Genomic DNA, 20,775 nt, shown 5'->3' on the forward strand with positions numbered 1-20,775 from the left:
GCAGCACTTCACTACTGTGTGGTTAAACATAAAATCATTAAGGCTGGAAAAGACCTCTAGGATCATCAAAGTCCAGCTGTCAAACCCTCCATTAAATGTAACTTAGCCTCCCTGATGCAGCTCACCACATTTAAAGTGGTATTAAAAAACAACAACAAAAATCCACCCAAACTTACTGCGCTACGTAGCAGAGAAAGCTCCTGGAGATCCTGGAATGACACCACTATAGACATAAAAGCATTAGAAAACTACTGTCTAAGTAGCAGGCAGGATTGTACTTCGTAAGTCTAAGTAGGACAGAGCAACACACACACCTGAAGACAACTGTTGCTCTCAGAATTCTTATTTATTAAGAGCAGAATGGAAATTTTGCTTAAGTTTTATACATAAAAAAGTAAACAGTAAAATTTTCTTTTCATAGTCTTTCCACTGAAGAAAATTGAGGAATAAGTTGTCTTTTTAGATAATGTTTATTTAAAAAAATAAAATTAATTGACAAAGATACCACACTATTTTGCATGCCAGTCATCCCTTCTGCTTGCAGAGCCCTGTTCAACACATTATTCTTTAGCAAGAAACTGCTTTATCAGCAATGCATAAAGCAAAAGAACCACATCAGTCTGGACTCAAACCTCAACAGCTGCTTCAGCTACACAAGCTAGTGCGATACCTCCATTTTTACCAGCTCAGGTCTTTAGTAAATAAATTTCAAGTGGACACTAAACAAGTATTTCACTAAGAGATGATGAAATATTAAAATTAAAAGCAAGTCGTATTGCAGCTGTAATTATACTACATTAGAAACTTCAGTTGTTGGGGATCCATTCACCATATATAGATTATTTTGTAATCAAGGTAATTACAAAGACAGAGCATTACTCCCTGCATGCTTTCCCGGGCTTTGAACCAACAGAGTTGACTACATGTAGAGTTGACTAGGGTGTACTTGGAATTCACTCTCTCAGGCAGGAGACTAGTTAAGGAGTGTTACTGATAACAAAGAATAAAAGTTATACAACATTGATTATTATAAATTACTTTGTTCTCATCTGCTTTTTGCCTTAGTCTCCTACATAGCTTCACATCCATTCATGTAGAGAACCAACTCTTTCTTATTTCTCCTTATGGTGACTCCCCGTTTACTAATGGTGATTAGAATGCGTGGAGGACTTGATTCGGAATACGTGGATGTGCAGATGGGCAGCAATCTGATTGCACACACTGACACAGTATCGCAGCAAATCAAAGAGAGAAAAGATCTGTCAAGGAAAAAAAAATTACACACATTTAGATCTATGTTTTCATAGAGAAAAACGCAAGAGTACAACACCAGCTGCGTACTTCAGAACAAAAAGTACTGGGGTCTTCTTTTCACAAACTAAATCTCCAACTCTGCAGAAATAATCACTCAGCGAAGATTTTCTACCCACTCTGGGCTTTCTTCCAGCTTTGTAAGAATACAGGCTCTTAATTCTAGAGTCAGAGAGGGGAAAATAGTTATAGTAGCTACACCAATACTGTGAAATGCCCCGTTAACTCTGAATGGTGACAACCGTACATAAAATAGCGATTTCTTAAAAGGTTAAGACTGCATTTCAGAAGATAACACTTGTGCGCTTGATAAGCGCATACGAGTTTATCTTAAGATATTTTTTCCTAATGGGTGCTGCTAGTAGCGACAGACACAAAGGCTTTCAAGGGCTTAAGGCACAACCATACACTTGCACTGTGCATCATTACTACCTTGCTAACAAGACATCAACACAAACCTTCAAGATATTCTATTCTAAGCTTTGAATATTTGCTACATTGCTTTAAAACCGTTTAAACTATGCACCAAGTAAACCACGTCTACCTATGTTTGCATGAGCTCTGCTTAAAGTCAACTCAGTAAAGAAGGTTCCCAGTCCTATCACCCTCTGGGTGAGTCAGCGAGGCTCAACCAAACAAGCAATATTTGTGAAGGAGCAGGCGCACACTTGCGATGATTACCGACAAGCCAAGCCACACTTACCAGGGCAATCCAGAGTACAATATACTCATCAATAAAGCTGTTAAAATACTGGTCCAGAAACAATAGTGCTGGGCCTATGAATGCTGTGTCGTGCAGGTGCATTTCGCTTTTGGTCATGTGTGCAACCTGCGTTAAAAAAAAAAAAAAAAAAGGAAGTTTAAGAAATAAACATACACCAGCCAAGGGAGAGTGATTTCAAAATACCCAAAGCCCTTAAAGTTACCGTTCAAGCCACATTACTGTAAGATACATCAAGAACTTAAGTAAAGTAGCAGCAGCAATACTATTTCAGCTGTGAAAGCATATAGCCGTATGAGATGCAAGGTTTGCAGAGAAGTATCTTTTATTAGAACAAAGAATGTAGCTACGGGGGGGAAAAAAAAATCCTAACACATTTTCCAGCCCACAAACTTTTCCTCCTGCCAGAAACAAAAGAGCGAAGTGGAAGTAGACTGGTAAATTTTAAGGTTTAGTTGAGCCTGGAAACCAAAACTCACAGCTGCTAGGTCTTAGAAAAACCAAGTCAGAGACACTAGGTGTTCTTCTCACTCCACCTGGGTGACCCATCCCATACGGGTCACCACCTCTCTCTGGTTACAGCCTGATGTTGTCTTTTCCTCCCCCACGTGCAATGGGACTGTCCTACACCTTATCCTCGCTTTTACCAACACAGCTCCTGATGTGACTGCGGGGTAAACTGGTCTTGGTAAGAAATAAACTTTTCTTTCATTGCGAGTTATGTCCAACACTGATCCGGTTCATGTGGCAACACAACACATGCCCACAGAACTGAGACGTGTGGGGCAGCGGTTGTTTACTCCCTCGTTCACTCTCTAGTCAGCAGGGGCTCCTCTCCTGACAGCATTGCCATCTCTCCCCTGGTACAAACCTGTTAATAATTTTAACTATTATTTCTCTGCAATGGTTTAATTTAAACCCTGAGCAACTGTTCAAAACCTCAGCAGTTCTGCAACCTTCTCCTTCTCCCAAGCTTTGCTCCCCTCTGCACCTGCATCCGAGGGAGGTTTCAGCCCCCTCTGTTCCTGCCCACCTCACCACCTGTGTGCACAAATACACTGCAGAAGTGTGAACGAACAGCTGGGAAGGGGTGAAACAGGACCCTGGCAGCTCTGAACTGTACCGTTACCGACTGTGTAACCATGGCATTAGCTTGGGGTTTACCACTCCCTTTTCAAACAGAAGAAAGGCTCCACTACACCTCCAAGCTACTAGAACCAAGTAAAGCACGAGTATCACTTCAGTACACAAACACATGCAAGTTAGTCAATGGAATAACCAGAGAACTGCAAAATCTACAGAGTTCTATTGCAATAACAAGAAACTCGAAGGTTCTGGTGCACTTACCACTAGTTTATTTGTTATCTTAGCAGATACAAAACCAAAAGTAAGTATATATAAGCAGGGATGCCTCTCAAAGAGCTGCACAGCAGATTTCTTGTAGATCATCGCAGCTAATGCAATCACTGACCCAATATGAAGAAAAGGTGAAAGGACACTCGTTCCCTACAGTGAGATTAAATTTAAAGCATTAGGTTAACAAAATGTGTATGTTGCAAAGAAACCTCAATAAGCCAGACACTCACGTGGCATGCACGGGGTCGTTCCTAAATAAAATCACATTAAAAACATGTCCTTCTGAACGCTGGTACTAACAGGAACAAAGTGTGGTGAAACTTGAGTGAGCATCAGCTGAGAATGTGGTTGAACCTTTCTTGTGCTGTGGGAGAAAACAAGGTCTTCAGCAGCAACAAGCTCTGACATCACAAAGGTAGTGGTTGACACTGTTAGCAAGCAACAGGAGACAATACTTCTATCGCTTTTTCTGTGCCAGCTAGAAAACAACTAACAGCCTTCTAGGTAGCAACTAATTATCAGGCCAGTATAGAATTGATTTTTGGAGAACTCCCAGGGCTCCAAAATCAATGGTCATCTTGGTTGAAGGGGAAGGTACTTGTGCAGATACCACCACCTGTACTTTTTCACTGGTAATATGAATATTGAAGTTTCTTTTAGAAGGATCAAAACCATAACCAATCTTCTTGACAAACTTCCTTCTGAATAGATTTTTGCATTGGACTTTTCTGAGCTGTTTGGAAGGTGTGTATTTCTATAACCTGATTCATAGGATTAATTCAAAAGCAAATATCAAAGTACCATGAGCACTTTTAATCTCTCAAATTTTAACACTCTTGACTCCTAAAGCTACTGTTCTTATGCAGACAATATTAACTTGTTTTTGCCAAGGAACTGAAAGGAAAATATTTCACATGTAGGAAGTATTATCTTAAATAAGAACTAAAGGCATGGCTGAAGAGCCACAGAGTGCTGAAGAGTAAATACAGAACAAAGTACTTACTGCTATAGTGGATCCATTTTTGCCAACTCCACCTGTGAAGATTACACCAAAGTAGTTTGTACAGGAGAATATGGTTCCTGCGACAGTACAGAGAGCTGGGAATATTTTCACCTGAATATTCAGTATTGGAATCTTAATGGAAGAGAGACAAAAAGTTAAAATATGCAGAAGCAAATTAAAATTGGGCTTAATATGTCTGATGCACTCAAACACTCCACTTTCCAATACCACGTTTGCTTTTCTTTCTCTGCTATACAGAGATTTAAATTCCTATAAGGCACAGAACAATATGTATTTTGCCAATAATCCTCCCATCAAGCTTCTCATAAACCAGACTTATCTTCAGTTACCTGAAAAGAGCCATCAAAAGCAGAGAAGCGGACCCAAACTAAAACACGCTAGGTAAATCACCCAGCTATCACATGGAAGAGAAATGCACTGTCATCTTTCCTCTAGCTGGTTGGAAAACTCACAGCTGCAGCCCAAGATCAAACTGGGCAAAGCAAGAGCCATTGGAGATGATTAAACAAAGCCCATTAAGAAACTGGATACGACCTTATGGGCAAGACAAAGGAAGCAAACAGAGGTCAAGCAAGTCATCTCAGAGTCAGTGTGCCTAGGAGGGCAAGCAATGGGCTTGCCAAAGGGGTGCAAAATGAGCACAAGCAGCTTTGAAAGACAGACAGTAGTTTTCTTCAATTTTTTTTTTAACAGTAGAGTTTCAAGCAGAACAGGAACAACTCAAAACAAAGAAAGAGTTCAAAATAAACCACAGCAAATGTGTTACAGAAACAAGTGTTTAGAGAGAACGATTCTGGGAGTTATTGAAAAACACCTGAGAGAGCGCACAGTCATTGGTCCCAGCCAGCACAGACTCATGAGGGGAAAGTCCTGCTTAACAAAATTTCTTTCTATGACAAGGTCACCCACCCAGCTGACCAAGGGAAGCCAGTCAATGTAATCTTTTTGGATTTCAGTAAAGCTTTCGATACTGTCTCTCACAGTCTCCTCCTAGACCCACAGCTGGATAAACACGTAATGCAGTGGGTGAGCAATGGGCTGATGGGTCGGGCTCAAAGGGTCATCGTAAATGGGGTTACATTGGGCTGGCAGCCAGTCACTAGCGGGATTCTGCAGGGATCCATCTTCAGGACCGTACTCTTTAATGTCTTCATAAATGACTTGATGCAGAACTGGAAGGAATACTAATTAGGTTTGCTGATGACACATAATTGGGAGGAGCTGTTGACATTCTCAAGGGCAGAGAGGCCCTGCAGAGGGATCTAGACAAATTAGAGAGCTGGGTAATCACCAACCCTATGAAGTTGAATGAGGGTAATTGCTGGATTTTGCCCCTGGGGCATGGCAGCCCTGGCTGTACAGACAGCCTGGGGAATGAGAGGCTGGAGAGCAGCTCTGCAGGGACCTGGGGGCTCTGGTCGATGGCAGGCTGAACATGAGCCAACAGCCATGCCCTGGCAGCCAAAAGTGCCAACCGTGCCCTGGGGGGCACCGAGCCCTGCATCGCAGCCGGGCGAGGGCGGGGGGATTGTCCCGCTCTGCCCCACACTGGGGCGGCCTCACCTCGAGCGCTGTGGGCAGTGTTGAGCGCCGCAGGACATTGAGGGTATAAAGCTACTGGAGAGTGTCCAGAGAAGGGCCATGAAGTTGATGAAGGGTTTAGAAGGGAAACTGTACAAGGAGCGACTGAAGTCCCTTGGTTTTTCAGCCTGGAGCAGAGGAAGCTGAGGGCAGCCCTCATGGTGCTCTGCAGCTTCCTCACGAGGGGAGGAGGAAGGGCTGGTCTCTTCTCTCTGGTGACCAACGCCAGGGCCCGAGGGAACGGCAGGGAGATGTGCCAGGGGAGGGTTAGGCTGGGCATTAGGGAAAGGCTCTTCCCCCAGAGGGTGGTGGAGCCCTGGAACAGGCTCCCCAGGGAGGCATCACGGCACCAGCCTGGCGATGTTCCAGAAGCACTTGGACAGGGCCCTCAGAGACATGGTGTGAATTTGGGGTGTCCTGTGCAGGGACAGGAGCTGGGCTTGATGATCCTTGCGGGTCCATTCCAACTCAGGACGTTCTGTGTTTCTAACTACCCAAAGCCTCCTAACTTTATCTATACAACTACAAAAAAGATCCTCACAGGTGCTTAACTCAAGAACTCAGCTGCATAAACACCCTTGGCTCCCCAACAGCAAGGGGTCCAGTTATATACTGAAGCCAAAATGAGGTCGTTTCTATTTTTCTTCAGTTGCACTCCGAGTGTAGCTTTCAGCAGGTAAAATAATTAGTTTTCTATTGTGTTCAATAACTTCATCTCTTGATCTTTTCAGGGCACAATTAGGAGGCAGAGGCAGCTTTAACTCTTCATGCCTTCCTCTTGGGCAGCCTACAAATGAGCACCCGGACCACCTCTCCAAATCACTGCTTTGCAGGCTTCTGGCCAGCTGGCATGGTTTCACAACACTCAGACATACTTCTCCCTTGCTCAGGCTGCACTGTTACGTCAAAAAACATTTTCTGAAAGATAGTGAAGAAAGAAGAATGACAGGTAAGCAAATGGCATCCATTGCCACAGACTGGAGGGCTAACTAATCATTCATTAGTGGTACGAGGCACAGGACTTGCAAAGGTCTCTCCTCAGTCTTACAAAGGAAGGTGCCTGTGCTGCCCTCTGCTTCAGTAACAACAGTGGTATTTAAAAAATAGGGCAAATTTGCTTTTCTACAGATAGAGGAAAACAATGGCAAGCTTCATACAGGAGTCAAAAGGCATTAAGCCTGACATTTCCCAAGACAAGGCAAATTTTCTGAGAAAAACATGCCATGAACTCCAAAGTACTACCAGAACATCTGAGAATGATGCTCAGGAAAGGCAGAAGGATGAGACCAAACTGTTGTAGCATCCAGTTTGACTAGTTGTGCTTTATTAACACTCTCCTTTTTGCTTCCGCTGATAGCTGCAGTGATAGGTATTAGACTGCACTTGTCTGGCAGGAATAATTAATGGAAGTAAAGCTACATACAGAAGTTTGGCAGAGGAAAGTCAAAGGAGAGATATAAAAAGGCAGCGCCTGCTAAATTGCTTTGCGTACAAAATGGAAGCACCAAGGCCAAAATTTGGAAGCAAAGGCAAGCAAACAGCAGGGAGAAAAAAGATTTTTTTAATCTGAGCAAAGGGAGAGAGGAGGTTGTACTCGGAAATCTTCCTATACAAAATGCCATAGCAGCCCCTTACTTTTTAAAGAGGACACTACAAAGCAAACCACAAAACTTCATCGTCTGGTATTCCATATATCACTACAGTCCATGCAATTATTCTGACCTTGCTGGTAACTGCATTGGTTTCACCAGAAGTCAGATGCATGCAGAACTTCACAAGACCACGTCAATAATGCAGAGAAGTATCACAAGCCAAATATTTTGCAGGTAAATTATGTTCCCTGTTAAACTCTTTGAAGAAGATTACAAGAGAAGAGCTACACTGCACAGAAAGCTTCTGAATACAAATACATCCTGGTAAAGGGAGCATCCAGGATTCTGTCTGAGAAAAAAACCCACACATGTTAATAAAAATAAGTGGCAGCAGGGAAAGAACGGATTAACGAGTGTTTGCCGGAGCCTGGATTAAAGCAAAGTGCCAGAAAATTTATGTCAGGCCTCCAGACTAGATGCCATCAGAATTTCGTGCAGCGTGAATTGGGATTTTAGAAGAAAAATATCTCTCATCAGGAAGCAGTGGGGAAAAGAGCACAGCTAAGGGCTCAGGGAAGCAGCAGTTAAGGGTGTATAAGAGACTATGCATCTGGAAGTAGACAGAGGCACTCCCTCCAGGAGCTCTTCTTGGCTAGCTCCTAGTCACAAATACCACAACCAGCTGGGCAACTCAGTGTGCTGGGAGTCCCCCTCATAAGGCTGGATCCCAGCTGTAGTTCAGAGCTGTACGTATGTACGCACCAGTCACATCTGCAAGAGAAGTAACAACTCAGAGGGCCAAAACCAAGCTTGCTTTATGTTCAGGAAGTGTTTGTGCTTTTAAAGATTACGTTGTGGAATACAGCTCAAGCAACTGCAGCACTTTAACTTCAAACAGAAAAAAACCCTCTACATAACGAATGCATCAAACAAGTTGCACCTAAGCTTGCTCACTTCACTCACATTTTCCAAATGAGGATCTCGGCTAGAGCTGCGTTCACCAGCCACCGGAAATTACCGAGCGCCGGGAGCCTTGCAGAACAGCATTTTAACGTGTTTTGAAGAGAATCCACGCTGACAGAAAGAAGGAAGCCAGTACAGGTACACACCATTTCATGGAAAGCAAGCAAGCTAATGAAAGCAACCATTGACAGAATACACAATTCTGCATTTAGCCTGTTCGGATTGTTTTGCTTTTTGTATGTTAGCATAAGAAAGTGGAATGTTTGAGTATACAACCACATTTCATTCCATTATTCCCCCCTCCCCCCCAGACAGAAACAAACCAAAACCACCAAACCACCAATTTTGCTGTCACATAAAATATTAAAGGACTGGAGAGGGGCTGTGTGATATATTTAGCTCTGCAAGTAGTAAATAACTTTTATCTCTAAATAAACACAAAAACTCACAAGTTGAACGAAAAAGGAAAATTCCTAATTGTCAGGGGAAACCTGATCCAAGGTTGTTTTCTGGAGAAATGCCTCCATTAATTCAACACCAGCCTTCAAAATTAGTTTAATCTTTTGGGAGCTGACGTAGCCAAATGCTGCTGCAACCCAGAACTTGTAATAATTTCAAGATTTTGCTGAAAAGGGTTATTTAATAGGCTGTTTAAAAGGGTTATTTAAGTTATTTAATAACACGAGAACAATTTCCAAGCTCACATAAACATCACCTTGCACTGAATCGTGCCAGAGGTTGCTGTGGCAGCATTTTTATCCCATTTTTTAAAAAGAGTAAAAGGAAACTGAGAACATGAATTGGGAAATCCCCATTTGTGATGCAGAATAATAGCTGCATGGGGATGTTGGCCACACTAATCTCTCTGGAAAAGTTTGGCACCAATAAGATGACTTGCAGGCTCATTTTTTTAGAATTAGTCCTACCCACACTCATCCTCTTTTCATGGTATTTACTTTGCAGTTTACATAATTAATGGGGGGGTGGGTTTTTTAAGTCTGAAAGCACATGTAGCAAAATTGGGGTAGCCAAGGTTAGCTTTTTTTCTAGATATTCTCTACAATGTTAGAGGATTCATTTCTCTAGTTATATGAAGCAGATTAGAAATCCCTCAATTTGTGGTGACATGTTTCAGTAATTTTTTGGCCACCTCTGGGTTTTATTGCAAATCAAGATTTCTTTGTCCACCTTAAGAATTGCGTTTCTCAAGTACACAAACACAATCAATACTCAGGAAGGAAAACTTCCAGGAAATCAACGCTTTAGATGTTACTTCCAGAAATGTGCTATATTTATGTATGCACATAAATGCTCTTCTCTGGGCAACGCTATTTTGACAGCCCAACGTGGCCTCAGTAACGCAAACGCAAAGCCAACTTAACGACAGCCCAGAAACTGCCTGCTGACACAGCCTGGCGAGCCTATATACCATGTGCAGGATCTATACAAGCAAGTCAGCTTGCTTAATTAGGATGCTCACTGCTAAAAATCCAAACAAACTACAAAAAAAAACCCCACCAAAACAAAAACAACCAAGAACACACCCCCATACATATGATAACTCCTATCTGTATGGGGGAAGAAAAATTTTCAGCCACATTCAGGCCAAATTACCTACTGATGGTTACCAACTGCTCTCCAAAAGTTTCCCCAGTATCCTCAATCCAATTTAGAACTCCTCCGGGGCTGATCTAGCTTGTTCCATGGAATTCATTCAAGTTTTGGCCAGCTCTCTCAAAGCAAGCTGGGCTTCACTGAAGGTATATTTAAGTTTGTGCAACATTTGATAACTTTCTACCCGTGACCACAAAGTCTCAGATAATAGCTTGGTTTAATGACTCTGGTAAAACCAGAATCCACAGTTATCGCCAGGTGACCCACACTCAAGAACATACAGTTCCATTTATGACGAAACGTGAGACCTTCCCCTCGAATTAAACTGCGCTGCTATTTTCAGGTAGTTCTTCCAGGCGTCTACTAGATCATTAAAAAGAACAACATAAGAACATGAACAAATTTACCAGAGATTGCCAAAAAGGTGGTCCTCCAATCACTGCCAGTAAATGCATGATTATTATGAAGATTTGCACTTCAGTCACATCAATTCTGATTAGGTACAAAAAGCCAAAAAAAGCAAAATTACTTAAAGCAATTCAAGTCAGTTATCTGCAAGCTCAGCAGCTCTCCTCTGTCATGCACAGTATAAAAACTCCAAAATACTGAGGAAAACAAGAGGGAAAATTTATAAACCATTTCGAAAGCAAAAAATATTTTAGTTTTACTGTTAAAATTAAGAGCCATGCTGTGCTATACTTTTTGTTTTATTTCACAGTGCGATAAAAATCCATTTTGTCAAGAGGAACAGTTGGAAATCTTCTTTTAACTGACCACTGCCTGTTGCAGAAACAAATACTCGGTTTTAACCTTGCCCACCAAAAAAGAAAAAGAATTTATTTCAGATTGTAAGATTCAGGAAAGGTATTTTTAATCCCTGTTACATTCCCTACTTTATTTTTTAATATAAATATTCTCTCTTTATAGAATCAAACTTTTTAGAAGAAACACAAATTTCTGGTGAGTTTGTGCACATGTAAGCAGTACGGTCAGCTGCATTGCTAAAGATTACACAATTCAGTCTCTAGCAGGCAGCAAGCGAAACCACTTCTGGTTCAGCATAGCTAGCACATTTTGTAGAAGGGCAAGAAGGAAAGACTTACAAAAAAGACTGAGTTTAAGACTTTGTTTTAAAGAACAGACAGAAGTCTTGGAGCTAGCAAGAGGGAAAAACAAGGCCATACAAATCAATTCCAGAAACAGAAGCAAAAATACGAGTGAAATCTAAAGAGGCTGGACTTGCTGGTGTCTAAGTTGAAGCCAATTAATACTATCTCATACTGGAGTACTGTACCAAAAATAATCCTTGGAGACAGTTTGAAATATTTATCACATATTATCTCCATTAATGCAATTCTACCTGAAATACTCAGAATCACTTCTTGCAAATACATGCCTTGCTGTTACAAAAATAGTGTTGCTATCAACTGCACAGGCATCAGGGAATAATGGTTATGGGGAGGTCTTTGCCCGTCTGCCTTAATTATAGGGTCTTCTAGCTCATTTAAGTTGAATATCAGATCAGTGACCAAGCAAGTTTTCTCTACAGCCTTTGTTCCAGCTTTGGAGCGGATCCTCTCATCCGAGCATCTCCAGCCTGGCCAAAGTATGATTTTGTTTCAGCAACCGGTCAATATGCACAAGGGGTAATTACGAGGCTGCATCTAGTTTCCACGTATAACATCCCCCAAAGCGTAAGAAAGCAGGAGGGCACCAGAACATGGCATTCAATGCAATCTCTTATCTTGCTATGGATTCTCTAAATGCTGCCTCCTGCTTTCAGCAGGCTGTAAAACCGCTGCATCCCTCTCCCACTGTGCAACTTCAGCTTTCCATCAGCCAAGAGACTTTCTGAAGAAGTCCCCAAGAGCAGGACGCGCACCTATGGAACACACAGCAGAACCAGCACGTGGCGGCTCCATCGCAGCAGGTAAACAGGATACGAAGCGCCCAACCCCTGACTATCGCTGTTGCAAACTCACTGCTCCCTGCCCACAGCGCAGCCACGGAGCGGGGCATAAAGGATAGAGAAGGTGGGAGAGCAGCAATATCCCTGAACTAGCCAGGCTCTTAGCACATAATGGGAAAGTTTAGCCAAAGCCACTGCAGGAAAGCTAGAGACGATCCCAAGAAAAGACAGTTTCCTTTAGATGTGCCTTTGCTTTGTAAGTTTTATTTTCACTACACCAAGCATGGTGACACAACGTACACAGGAAACAACCTGAGGGGACCTCCCATATTCTGAGTTGTTCAATAACAATCCCGTAAGTCAATCAGAACTGGCTTGGGGAAAAGAAATAATTTTCACAAAGAGGAAAGAATGTTCTAAAAATCCTTATTTTCAGTCCTCATACAAACAAATAGAGCTACCTTACAAAAAAATATTAAAAATGCTCAGCCAGGCAAGGAGAGATACACAAACCAGCTGATTAAATTCAAATTGTTTCCTCCTAGCTTCTGGAGTCAGCACAGAAGTGGGTTTTCCGTGTGCCCGCCTGAGGAAGGGCTGAAGCAGCTCCACGAACCCACACAGGTTAAACAGGAATGCATTTTAGCCTACTTCACTACCTCTGTCAATGGCCTAAAAGACTATAAAGCTTGAGAAAGCTCACAGAAACAGTGACTAATAATTGATGTCGGTAACTCAAGTTTATAGCTTTCTTTGGACAGTAAAACAGGCTTGTTCTGGCAGCAGTAATCTTAATGCAAAATAAAGCAAGGTCATTACTTCAAAAAAGATTTCAGATCATAAAAGACAAGGTAGTCTGAAAGACAAACTCTTACACAAAACTGGGATCCCAACCAAATCCACGGAAGCAGTGCCTGCATTCAGATTAGGGAGACAGCATTATTGTTTTTACACAGCTGTGCTACCACCTTTTCCCCACTGCCTGTAGTTCTGCCCTCCACAACTCTAGTAAAACCAGCATCAGGCAGCTGGAAAGGTTTCAGCAATGAACTGCAGGGATATTTGGTTAAAAACTCCTCCCTGACTTATAAGAATCTCATATTGCAGAACAAATATGAGTCTTAACTTTAATTCTACATAAAGAGGAGCTTTTCAACACTAAAAGGCTCCTTAAGCCTTAAGGCCAACTGAGGAGAAGCTAACACCTAAACTGTCACCTGAAGTAAAGCATAAGTTCTTAATACCAAGGATGAAAAAGGACTGGGAACATCTTGCCTTCAGGGGATTCTCTTGTCACCTATACTCACCAAAATCACTGTCAGATCACTTGTTAGGAGACATGCTCCGTCACTGCAGAGTACATGCCTGATGGTGAATTTTTTTTGCAGAATGTCAATGGTCGCTACTTGGAAATCTAAGAATACAGGAACCCAGAGAGGCAGCTCCTCGAAGCTAGACCACAAAAAGGGAACAACATTTGGAAACAAAAGCTGGGTGAAAGGGAGAAGAGGCACACTGCTGCTCTGTTTATTTAACTTGAATTTAAAATTACTGCGCAGCTACAGCATCAAACTGGACTAAACCCATGCTGCCGCTAAAAGGAGCGGTCATCCAGCTTCTCTGTAGCCCAACCACTTTCTCCACCAAAACCCAACTACTCAGTCCCACTTTCTCCCTTGTGCCACCTCTGCAGGCTCATGCGATCAACTGGATTCGGAAACTAGCTTAGCTCAAGTGACCCAAACAGAAAAAGGAGAAGGAAAGAAAGGTTCCCATCCCAATTTCTTGCATGTAAGCTTTCCTTATCCATCTTGTGCGGCCTCATGGATGATGCAAGCACAAAGGAGAGGGCAGTGGAAGGTCTGCGCTGCCTCTTTTGGCAGCTGAACAAAACTGAGTCAAAGCAACTGTGTGGCTACAGACTTAGACAGGGAGTAAATGGAGGAACAAAGGGGAACAAGTTACGTCTTCCAAATGCGACACAAGTGGACTGCTACCAGCATCCATAAAATTTCTAAAAGGTAACACCGTAAAAAAGTGAAAGATGCAATTAGAAAACAAAGCAACAATGGTTTTGTCAAGACTGAGCAAAGGTAATGCACGGCACTATCTGGAAAATATTGACCCATCGGGCAATCTAGAGGACATTCACTCCTATGCTTTAATGATTAACTTCTATTTATTAATTCCTTCAAGATAAAATGTGCTACTAATAAGGAGATCCATAAATTGCCTCAGTCACCATATTATTTGTCAACTTTAGTAGAACTGGAGAGGTACCTAATAAAGTGACAAGACAAAAGCAGGGCTGCTGGGAAAGCTGCTTGCTCAGTTTGGATGCAGACAGACTAAAGCCTTTCTGTATTACCCACGCTGGCCTTTTGAGGAAAAAAAAAAAAATGTATATACATACACAGCTTGCTTTAGTGGCTAAGGAAATTATTTGCAAAGCAGGGTGATAACATTCCTGCTCAAATATTATATAAACAGTAGAATATTTTTTTCCACACAAAGTTCCATTGCGCTTTAGCGCGCCTGCTCCTATGGTAAGGGCTGTAGAAAATGCAAACTGGAGTAGTGGATCATTTATCAACTAGGAGTAGAAAAGTATTTATAGCTTCAATGCAAAAAATAGGCAGCACGAGGTAAAAAACCCACAGCATTGGGAAATCAAAAGCAGGGAAAAGCCTTTGGTGCCGGAGACCCCCCCATTTAACGCCCGCACACAGCCAGTCGCCTGGTACCATAAGCAGACCTGCAGGGAAACAAAACCATTTCAAAGGAAGAGGGGAATCAGCCAGTTCAAAGTCTTATTCTATTTTCTCCTTGTGTTTATATTTATTTACTCATCTAAATGCTACAGTGGACATCCTAAGAAAAAACAAATGGAAAGAGCTGGCAGCATGGATTCTGCAGCTCAAGTAAGGGGGTTTCTTAAAGCCTCCTAACCAGGATATTTTCAGCAATCACTTGAGCCACACTTCCCCTAACCTGACAGTTTTTTTTGCCTGATGACATGACTCAATTTGTCAGGAAACATCATTGCCCAAACAGTTTATGTTGCTAGGATGATGCAGAGACATAGTGCACAATATGCGGTGGATCCCTAATACGTACAAAGTTAAGAAAATGAAAGAAACTCTTTCCCCCGAGACATGCTCACGCTACAACAGATGGACGTATCATTATTGTAGCAGTTCCTCAGACACAAAGCAGCCTAGTTCCAAAGATCGCTTCTTCAAATGAACTAAGGCCTTTTTTATCTTCTAGAAAATAAACAGAAGACCCTGAATCAAGTCTTTAAGATCACCAGGAACATCCAGGCAAAGAACCAAGGAACAAAGATCAGACATTGGAGACAAAGCAACAAAGAGCCTAGACTCAATAGTTTAACAATCTAAAAATGCCTAGATGGAACATCTAATTGCAAGGCTGGGAAAAACACTGAAAGTGACCCTGAAAAATACTGATTCTGCAGGAAACTGATGTTAGCAAAGAGTAACACGCAGCAGCTCTGCAGAAATGAAGACAAGCAGGGACTAGGTCAAACAATGTCAACACAGCACCAGCTACCTCTGTGACCTAAAGACTGTAAACGTGAGTATCGAAGTATTTTAATTCAGATGAAGTAGGGAAGCATAGAAGTTGTGAGGTTTTAAATGCACGTTTCACCCCTCGCTGCCTAAATGCACAAGGCAGCAGAACACCTACGCAGCCTCAGGAGGCATTCTCCCGTTCTTGCAGCGAGACCGCGATGGGCTTTACTGCACACGCTGCAACATGGCTTACTCAATCCGCCCTTCCTGGCCGTGCCAAACTTGAATACAGATTACTTGCTAGTTTTCAAATTTATGCTTTCTGACATAATAGAAGATTAGCAGGAACAGTACTACTGCTCCTTATAGAACTGCCCACTTCTGGTCTAAGGAAGACACCAAAACGTGAGGTGTTCACAAGCAAGAGTCACGTTCAGCCAGTGCAAGTCCTGAAGGGTGACGTCGCAGAGCTGCAGGAAGAAGGATGCAGGACTGAAGCTCTTCAGAATTCTGTACATTTACACTTTTTAACTTGATTCGCAGAATCTTTTTGTCTTCCATTGTTTAAAGCCTTCATTTTCTTTTAAGTGATTTCACCATAGGCTAAAGGCATAAGCAAAACCCATTAACAATTTAAGAAATTGCTTCCCCCTCCTTGCTGAATAAAAAAGCCTTGCTACCCAACGCACGTAAGTACAAGGTTTATCAGTATTGCAAGAATTGCAAACTGTTCACTTCCTATTTTGCCAGACCAGGTAGTATTTTTCAAGACTATTAAATATTCAAGTATATTATTATACTTTCTCACTACAAACATTTGTCACATGAAACAGCTATCAGATGAAAGAATCGCTTGAATAAATATTTCCTGTAGCTTAACCATCTTGGAGATGGTGCAAAACTGAAATAAAAATCTAAGCCACCTGACCTCAAACTGTGTAAAATACGTGTGTTCCAAGTGACTTCGAAGCAGCAGCATCTTTACTTTTAAGTTAAGGTTAAAAATAAAGATGCTAGAAGACATCTGGAACTCCATCTGCAAGAATTTAAGAAGAAAAGTCTGTTCTGCAATTCAGTATGCCTAAAAACTGGTTAAAGTTAGCACGCATGAGGGAACCAGTCACAAGCAAACCCCTGGCATTCTGGTACTGCAGCAAAAGTGGCAAAACCCTCTGCCTGGCTCCTCCACTACACACACCAGTTCTACCAACCACCGCATTTATTTGTAAAACAAATTGCTCTTGGACAGCAAAGGCCTCCTTTCCGAGGGTGGAGACCACAGGTGGGGGCTACAGGCTGACACCTCCATCAGCTCCAGGTCACGTGTGCCGAGGATCAGAGCTCCTCCCTCTCTCCCCCATTAGATGGCAATTTCCCCTCATCCATTTCCAACAATTCACTTTCGTTACAGAACTAGAGTTGCTTCCTCTCACATAACTGTCATCCCAGTGGGTGACCTCAGAAGCCTCTGCATGTTTCGGTACTAAGGGATTTTTATTTTTTCCCTAAGTGACTTCTCAGGCAGAGTCATAACACTGTTATCACAACAGGCTAAAATCTCGATTAAGCCCTTCCTTCAAATTATTGCTCCCTACAATACCATTTCCTGACATTAAGTATTTCCAGCCTTTCATAGACTGTCAAAAGTATTTTAAAAATTATGCGATCTGATTATCTTCAGAGCACGCCTAATGGCACTTGGCTTGTCAGATGGAGCCGCTGGATACAACATACACCGTGATTTACCAGATTGCTGATATTGTTGGGTCTGAAGTGGAGCTGGTAATTAAGGACTCTTTCCAAGAGCCTCATGAAATCAGAGGTTGTGCTGAACCGTTACACAAAAAAACCAGAACAAACCAGAACAGCATAATTTCCATCAATGTAAGTTTAACAAAGGGTATGTAAACAAGGAAAAAAAAGCCCCTCAATTTTATTTAAAGTCTGTTGCAGCTCTATGAAGGCTATCAAAAAAGCTATTCTTACATCCTCAAATATTTCAAGGGAAACTCCTGGCTCATAATCCAGCAACTATTAGAAATTTCAAGGCATCCAATCTACTCACTTTTAAAATACCACCACTTTCTTGGGAGGGGGAACCAAACTTTTATATACTGTTTTAAAAAAAACTGAAATAAGGAAGAGAAAGTCCTTTCTAAGGAGTAGTAAACCAGAGCAGAGAGGGATATATTTAGTGCAGACATAGGAAAAGCACTTTGAAAATAAAGACAACCAGGAAGCGAAGTTACTTAGCAATGAAGCTGCAAGCACAGTTAAGCGACTGGGCAACACAGATGAAGTGGCATAGTTCAAAACAGGCACTTTTAACCAGTAACTGGTGACTTTTTAAGCTATTGCACAGCGTACAGCTCCCTGAACTAGCCAAGCAATTCTCTCTTTTTTTTTTTTGGTGGAAAGGTATTTAAATTCTACAACTTCAAAAAGCGTTCCAACAAAATCACTACACCCGCACTTACAGAGTTGCTTCCACAACCCTGGTTATTTTTTAGGTGAAGCCAAAACAGTGACAAAATAAAAAGAAATGTTTAAAGCAAACTTTTCCGTTTAACAGGCAGGTTTTTGCTTTGTTTTCAAGTAAAACACGATTCTTTAAAAAAAAAGATCAGATTTTTGCTGCTCATTCATCCTTTGCAAACATTCTTTCCCCAGGTATTAAAGCACTTGTGAAATGCCCTTAGAAAGATGCTTTTCGTATACCAGTTACTACGTGCATGACAAAGGGGCTGTCTCTGCTTAGTCCATGCCATTGCTTGCCAGGTAGCGTTAACGCTCGCTTTACCGTGTAGTTCCAGAACCAGGGCCCCAGAGTGCCTGTGAGGAGCTGGACAGCTATCGTACAGAGCATAGACTCCGTAACATCAAATCTACGCACGAGGGAAAGAAACATTTCAAAACGTTTTTCTGAGCACTTCAGTTAAGTGGAACCATTAGAACAGATCTTCAGTCACAGAGTAAAGAGAATCCAGACAACTACTGTGCACCACTGAGATCATTTAAAGGGTAAGTCAGAGGAAGGGAATTAAGGACCACAAAAAAGTGAGTATTAATGAATTAACAAAAATATTGTAACCCACGTAGTATTTTACACATTCAAAACTCCATGCAGAACTTCTACAATTTACAGTTTTACAGTACCGCTCCAATACACGGGCAAACACAATCGCCAGCGTGTGCATGAGGAAACAAAATTAAATTCCTTATTCCAAGTCACGGCAAATAAAACTTATAATCAAACACAACCCAGGACCTCTCATCTCCCTACCCCATGCCCTATCTCCAAATGACACCGACTATATGAGTAATTCATCTAAAGACGCTACTGCGTATTTTTTGTAGAGCAGAAGCGCAGACTCTGTCTTCACTTTGCCACCTCTAAGGGAAAACAAGGCGTTGCACCTCCCTGCTCACGCGACTCCTTGGCTTTGTGTCAAATAATGCTAAAAGAAGTCAAATGAGCTCCGGGGCCCTGTTCAGTGGGAATCAGACTCCGTTCAGTACACATTTATTTTTCACCCCCGACAGAAAGGGATGAAAAAATAAGCTGTAGCCAACAGGGCCACAACTACCTTATGGTACAATACAGATTTTTCTTAACTCACTTTTGTAACTTTAACATTTTATAACTAAAATATTTCAAAATGTGACCAAATCGAGATTACCTCAAACCACGCAGTTGGAAAAAAATAAATTCAGCAATAACAGATTCAGCCATAACAGAGATCCTGTTTATTGCAGCGCTTATCAAAGTATGCCCGTAAGAGAAGCAGGCAGGCTCTCACCCGGTAACACGCCAATCGATTAAAAAGGTACATCAGAGAAACAGAGTTCATTGTGATCGCACTGACAGAGCTTAAGAAGTGCAGTATGATGGCAGTCCCATGCCTACTGAGAGCGTACACTGAATTTCAGCCTGATAAAAGCATTTTCAGTGTAATTGTCACAGCACATAATACCGTCTATAGTTAGAAAAGGTAACATTTGGTATTTTAGGGAATACGGGAAGAGAAAGTCACATACACAAACACCACAGCTTTGGTACTTCTGGGCAGCTGCAGTTTAGTTTCCTTTTTTCCCTCTGTTACTCTAAGTGATATTTGTAATTCAGACACGGATTCGTTGTTTAAACATCATCCGGGAAAGCTTAAGAGGGGGCCATCGACCTCGGCATGTGCTTAACTCTACTTAGATGTTGGCAGTGACAAGTCTTATTTTGTATGCTGTCTGCTCTGCTGGGTTCCCTTGACAAGCTGGTGAGAGTCTCCAGCCAATTAACACGCAATTGATTAGTCATGCATCCAGAATATACTCCTGCCAGTGCTAATTTATTGAGCATATTCCATGTGCAGTTCTTAAAAGGTCCTGTTCGATTAAACAAGCCATCAGACTTTACAAGGGCCACGCCTGAATCAAGTTTCAGGGTTTAGAGACAGCTGCAGTCAATTCTTTCCTTGTCCAGAATGGTGAACCAAAAGGATTTAATTCGAAGTTGAGAGATTTCCTGAGAAAGCGAACCAACCAAGGACAACAGGAAGCAGATACTTACACTGGAGATTGCTCTGAAATCGAGTCAATCGCTACCAATTCAGCTGACCTAATACAGCTTCGTTTTAGTATTGAGAGAAACTAAAGGACAGCATTTACATCCCATCCTCCTCCCCAACACACAGAATTCCTTGCCACAGTCCCCTGCAGTGAAACACGGCAAACAAGAAAAACACTCTTGCCTCATCAGAAAACAGAAGTTATGAGGCTAGGAAACCCCAGGGAGTACGTCTACTGTTTAATACTCTGCACAGCAGCACTCTGGTCTGAGAAATGATGATTCTTCCATCTGTCTTATCCGTATCTACGAAGCGTGCAAGTGGGATTACTCAGGCTGGGCAATGAACTGCAAATCTGAGCATGAGGCAAAGGATTGTTTTCTTAAGGGAACCACTGCAGCAAGAAAAGAATGCTCATCAATGCAACACATGAGAAGGGCTAAAAGTCACATGCTAGAAGTCCAAATGCTTGGTTTTAAAGGTTATTATGGAGTTTAATCTTAACTCGTTCCAACCCAGAATTTTACTTGGACATCATGAAATATAAATAGCATGAATAAAGAAAACCATACAGAAGAAAGAAAAGTGTAAGGAAATTAAAGCTAT

The 20,775-nt window shown here is 41.9% G+C and overlaps 1 protein-coding gene across 5 annotated transcripts in view; it reads right to left on the reverse strand.

Moving 5' to 3' along the window:
- Positions 1-327: 327 nt before the first annotated feature.
- Positions 328-20,775, reverse strand: part of CEPT1 (choline/ethanolamine phosphotransferase 1) — a 33,657-nt gene continuing 13,209 nt past the window's right edge. For 4 of the 5 annotated variants that reach the window (XM_064472099.1, XM_064472096.1, XM_064472097.1 and 1 more), the window contains exons 5-9: positions 10,570-10,654; positions 4,392-4,523; positions 3,380-3,538; positions 2,015-2,140; positions 328-1,259 (exon numbers count right to left, since the gene is read on the reverse strand). In XM_064472099.1, the coding sequence (XP_064328169.1) occupies positions 1,143-1,259; positions 2,015-2,140; positions 3,380-3,538; positions 4,392-4,523; positions 10,570-10,654 (619 nt within the window). In that variant the 3' untranslated portion in view covers positions 328-1,142. Of the gene's footprint in view, positions 1,260-2,014; positions 2,141-3,379; positions 3,539-4,391; positions 4,524-10,569; positions 10,655-18,407; positions 18,493-20,775 lie in introns of all 5 variants that reach the window. The other variant, XM_064472095.1, reaches the window with a different exon arrangement.

Source organism: Phalacrocorax carbo, chromosome 23 (genome assembly GCF_963921805.1).
Source record: "Phalacrocorax carbo chromosome 23, bPhaCar2.1, whole genome shotgun sequence".
NCBI lineage: Eukaryota > Metazoa > Chordata > Aves > Suliformes > Phalacrocoracidae > Phalacrocorax > Phalacrocorax carbo.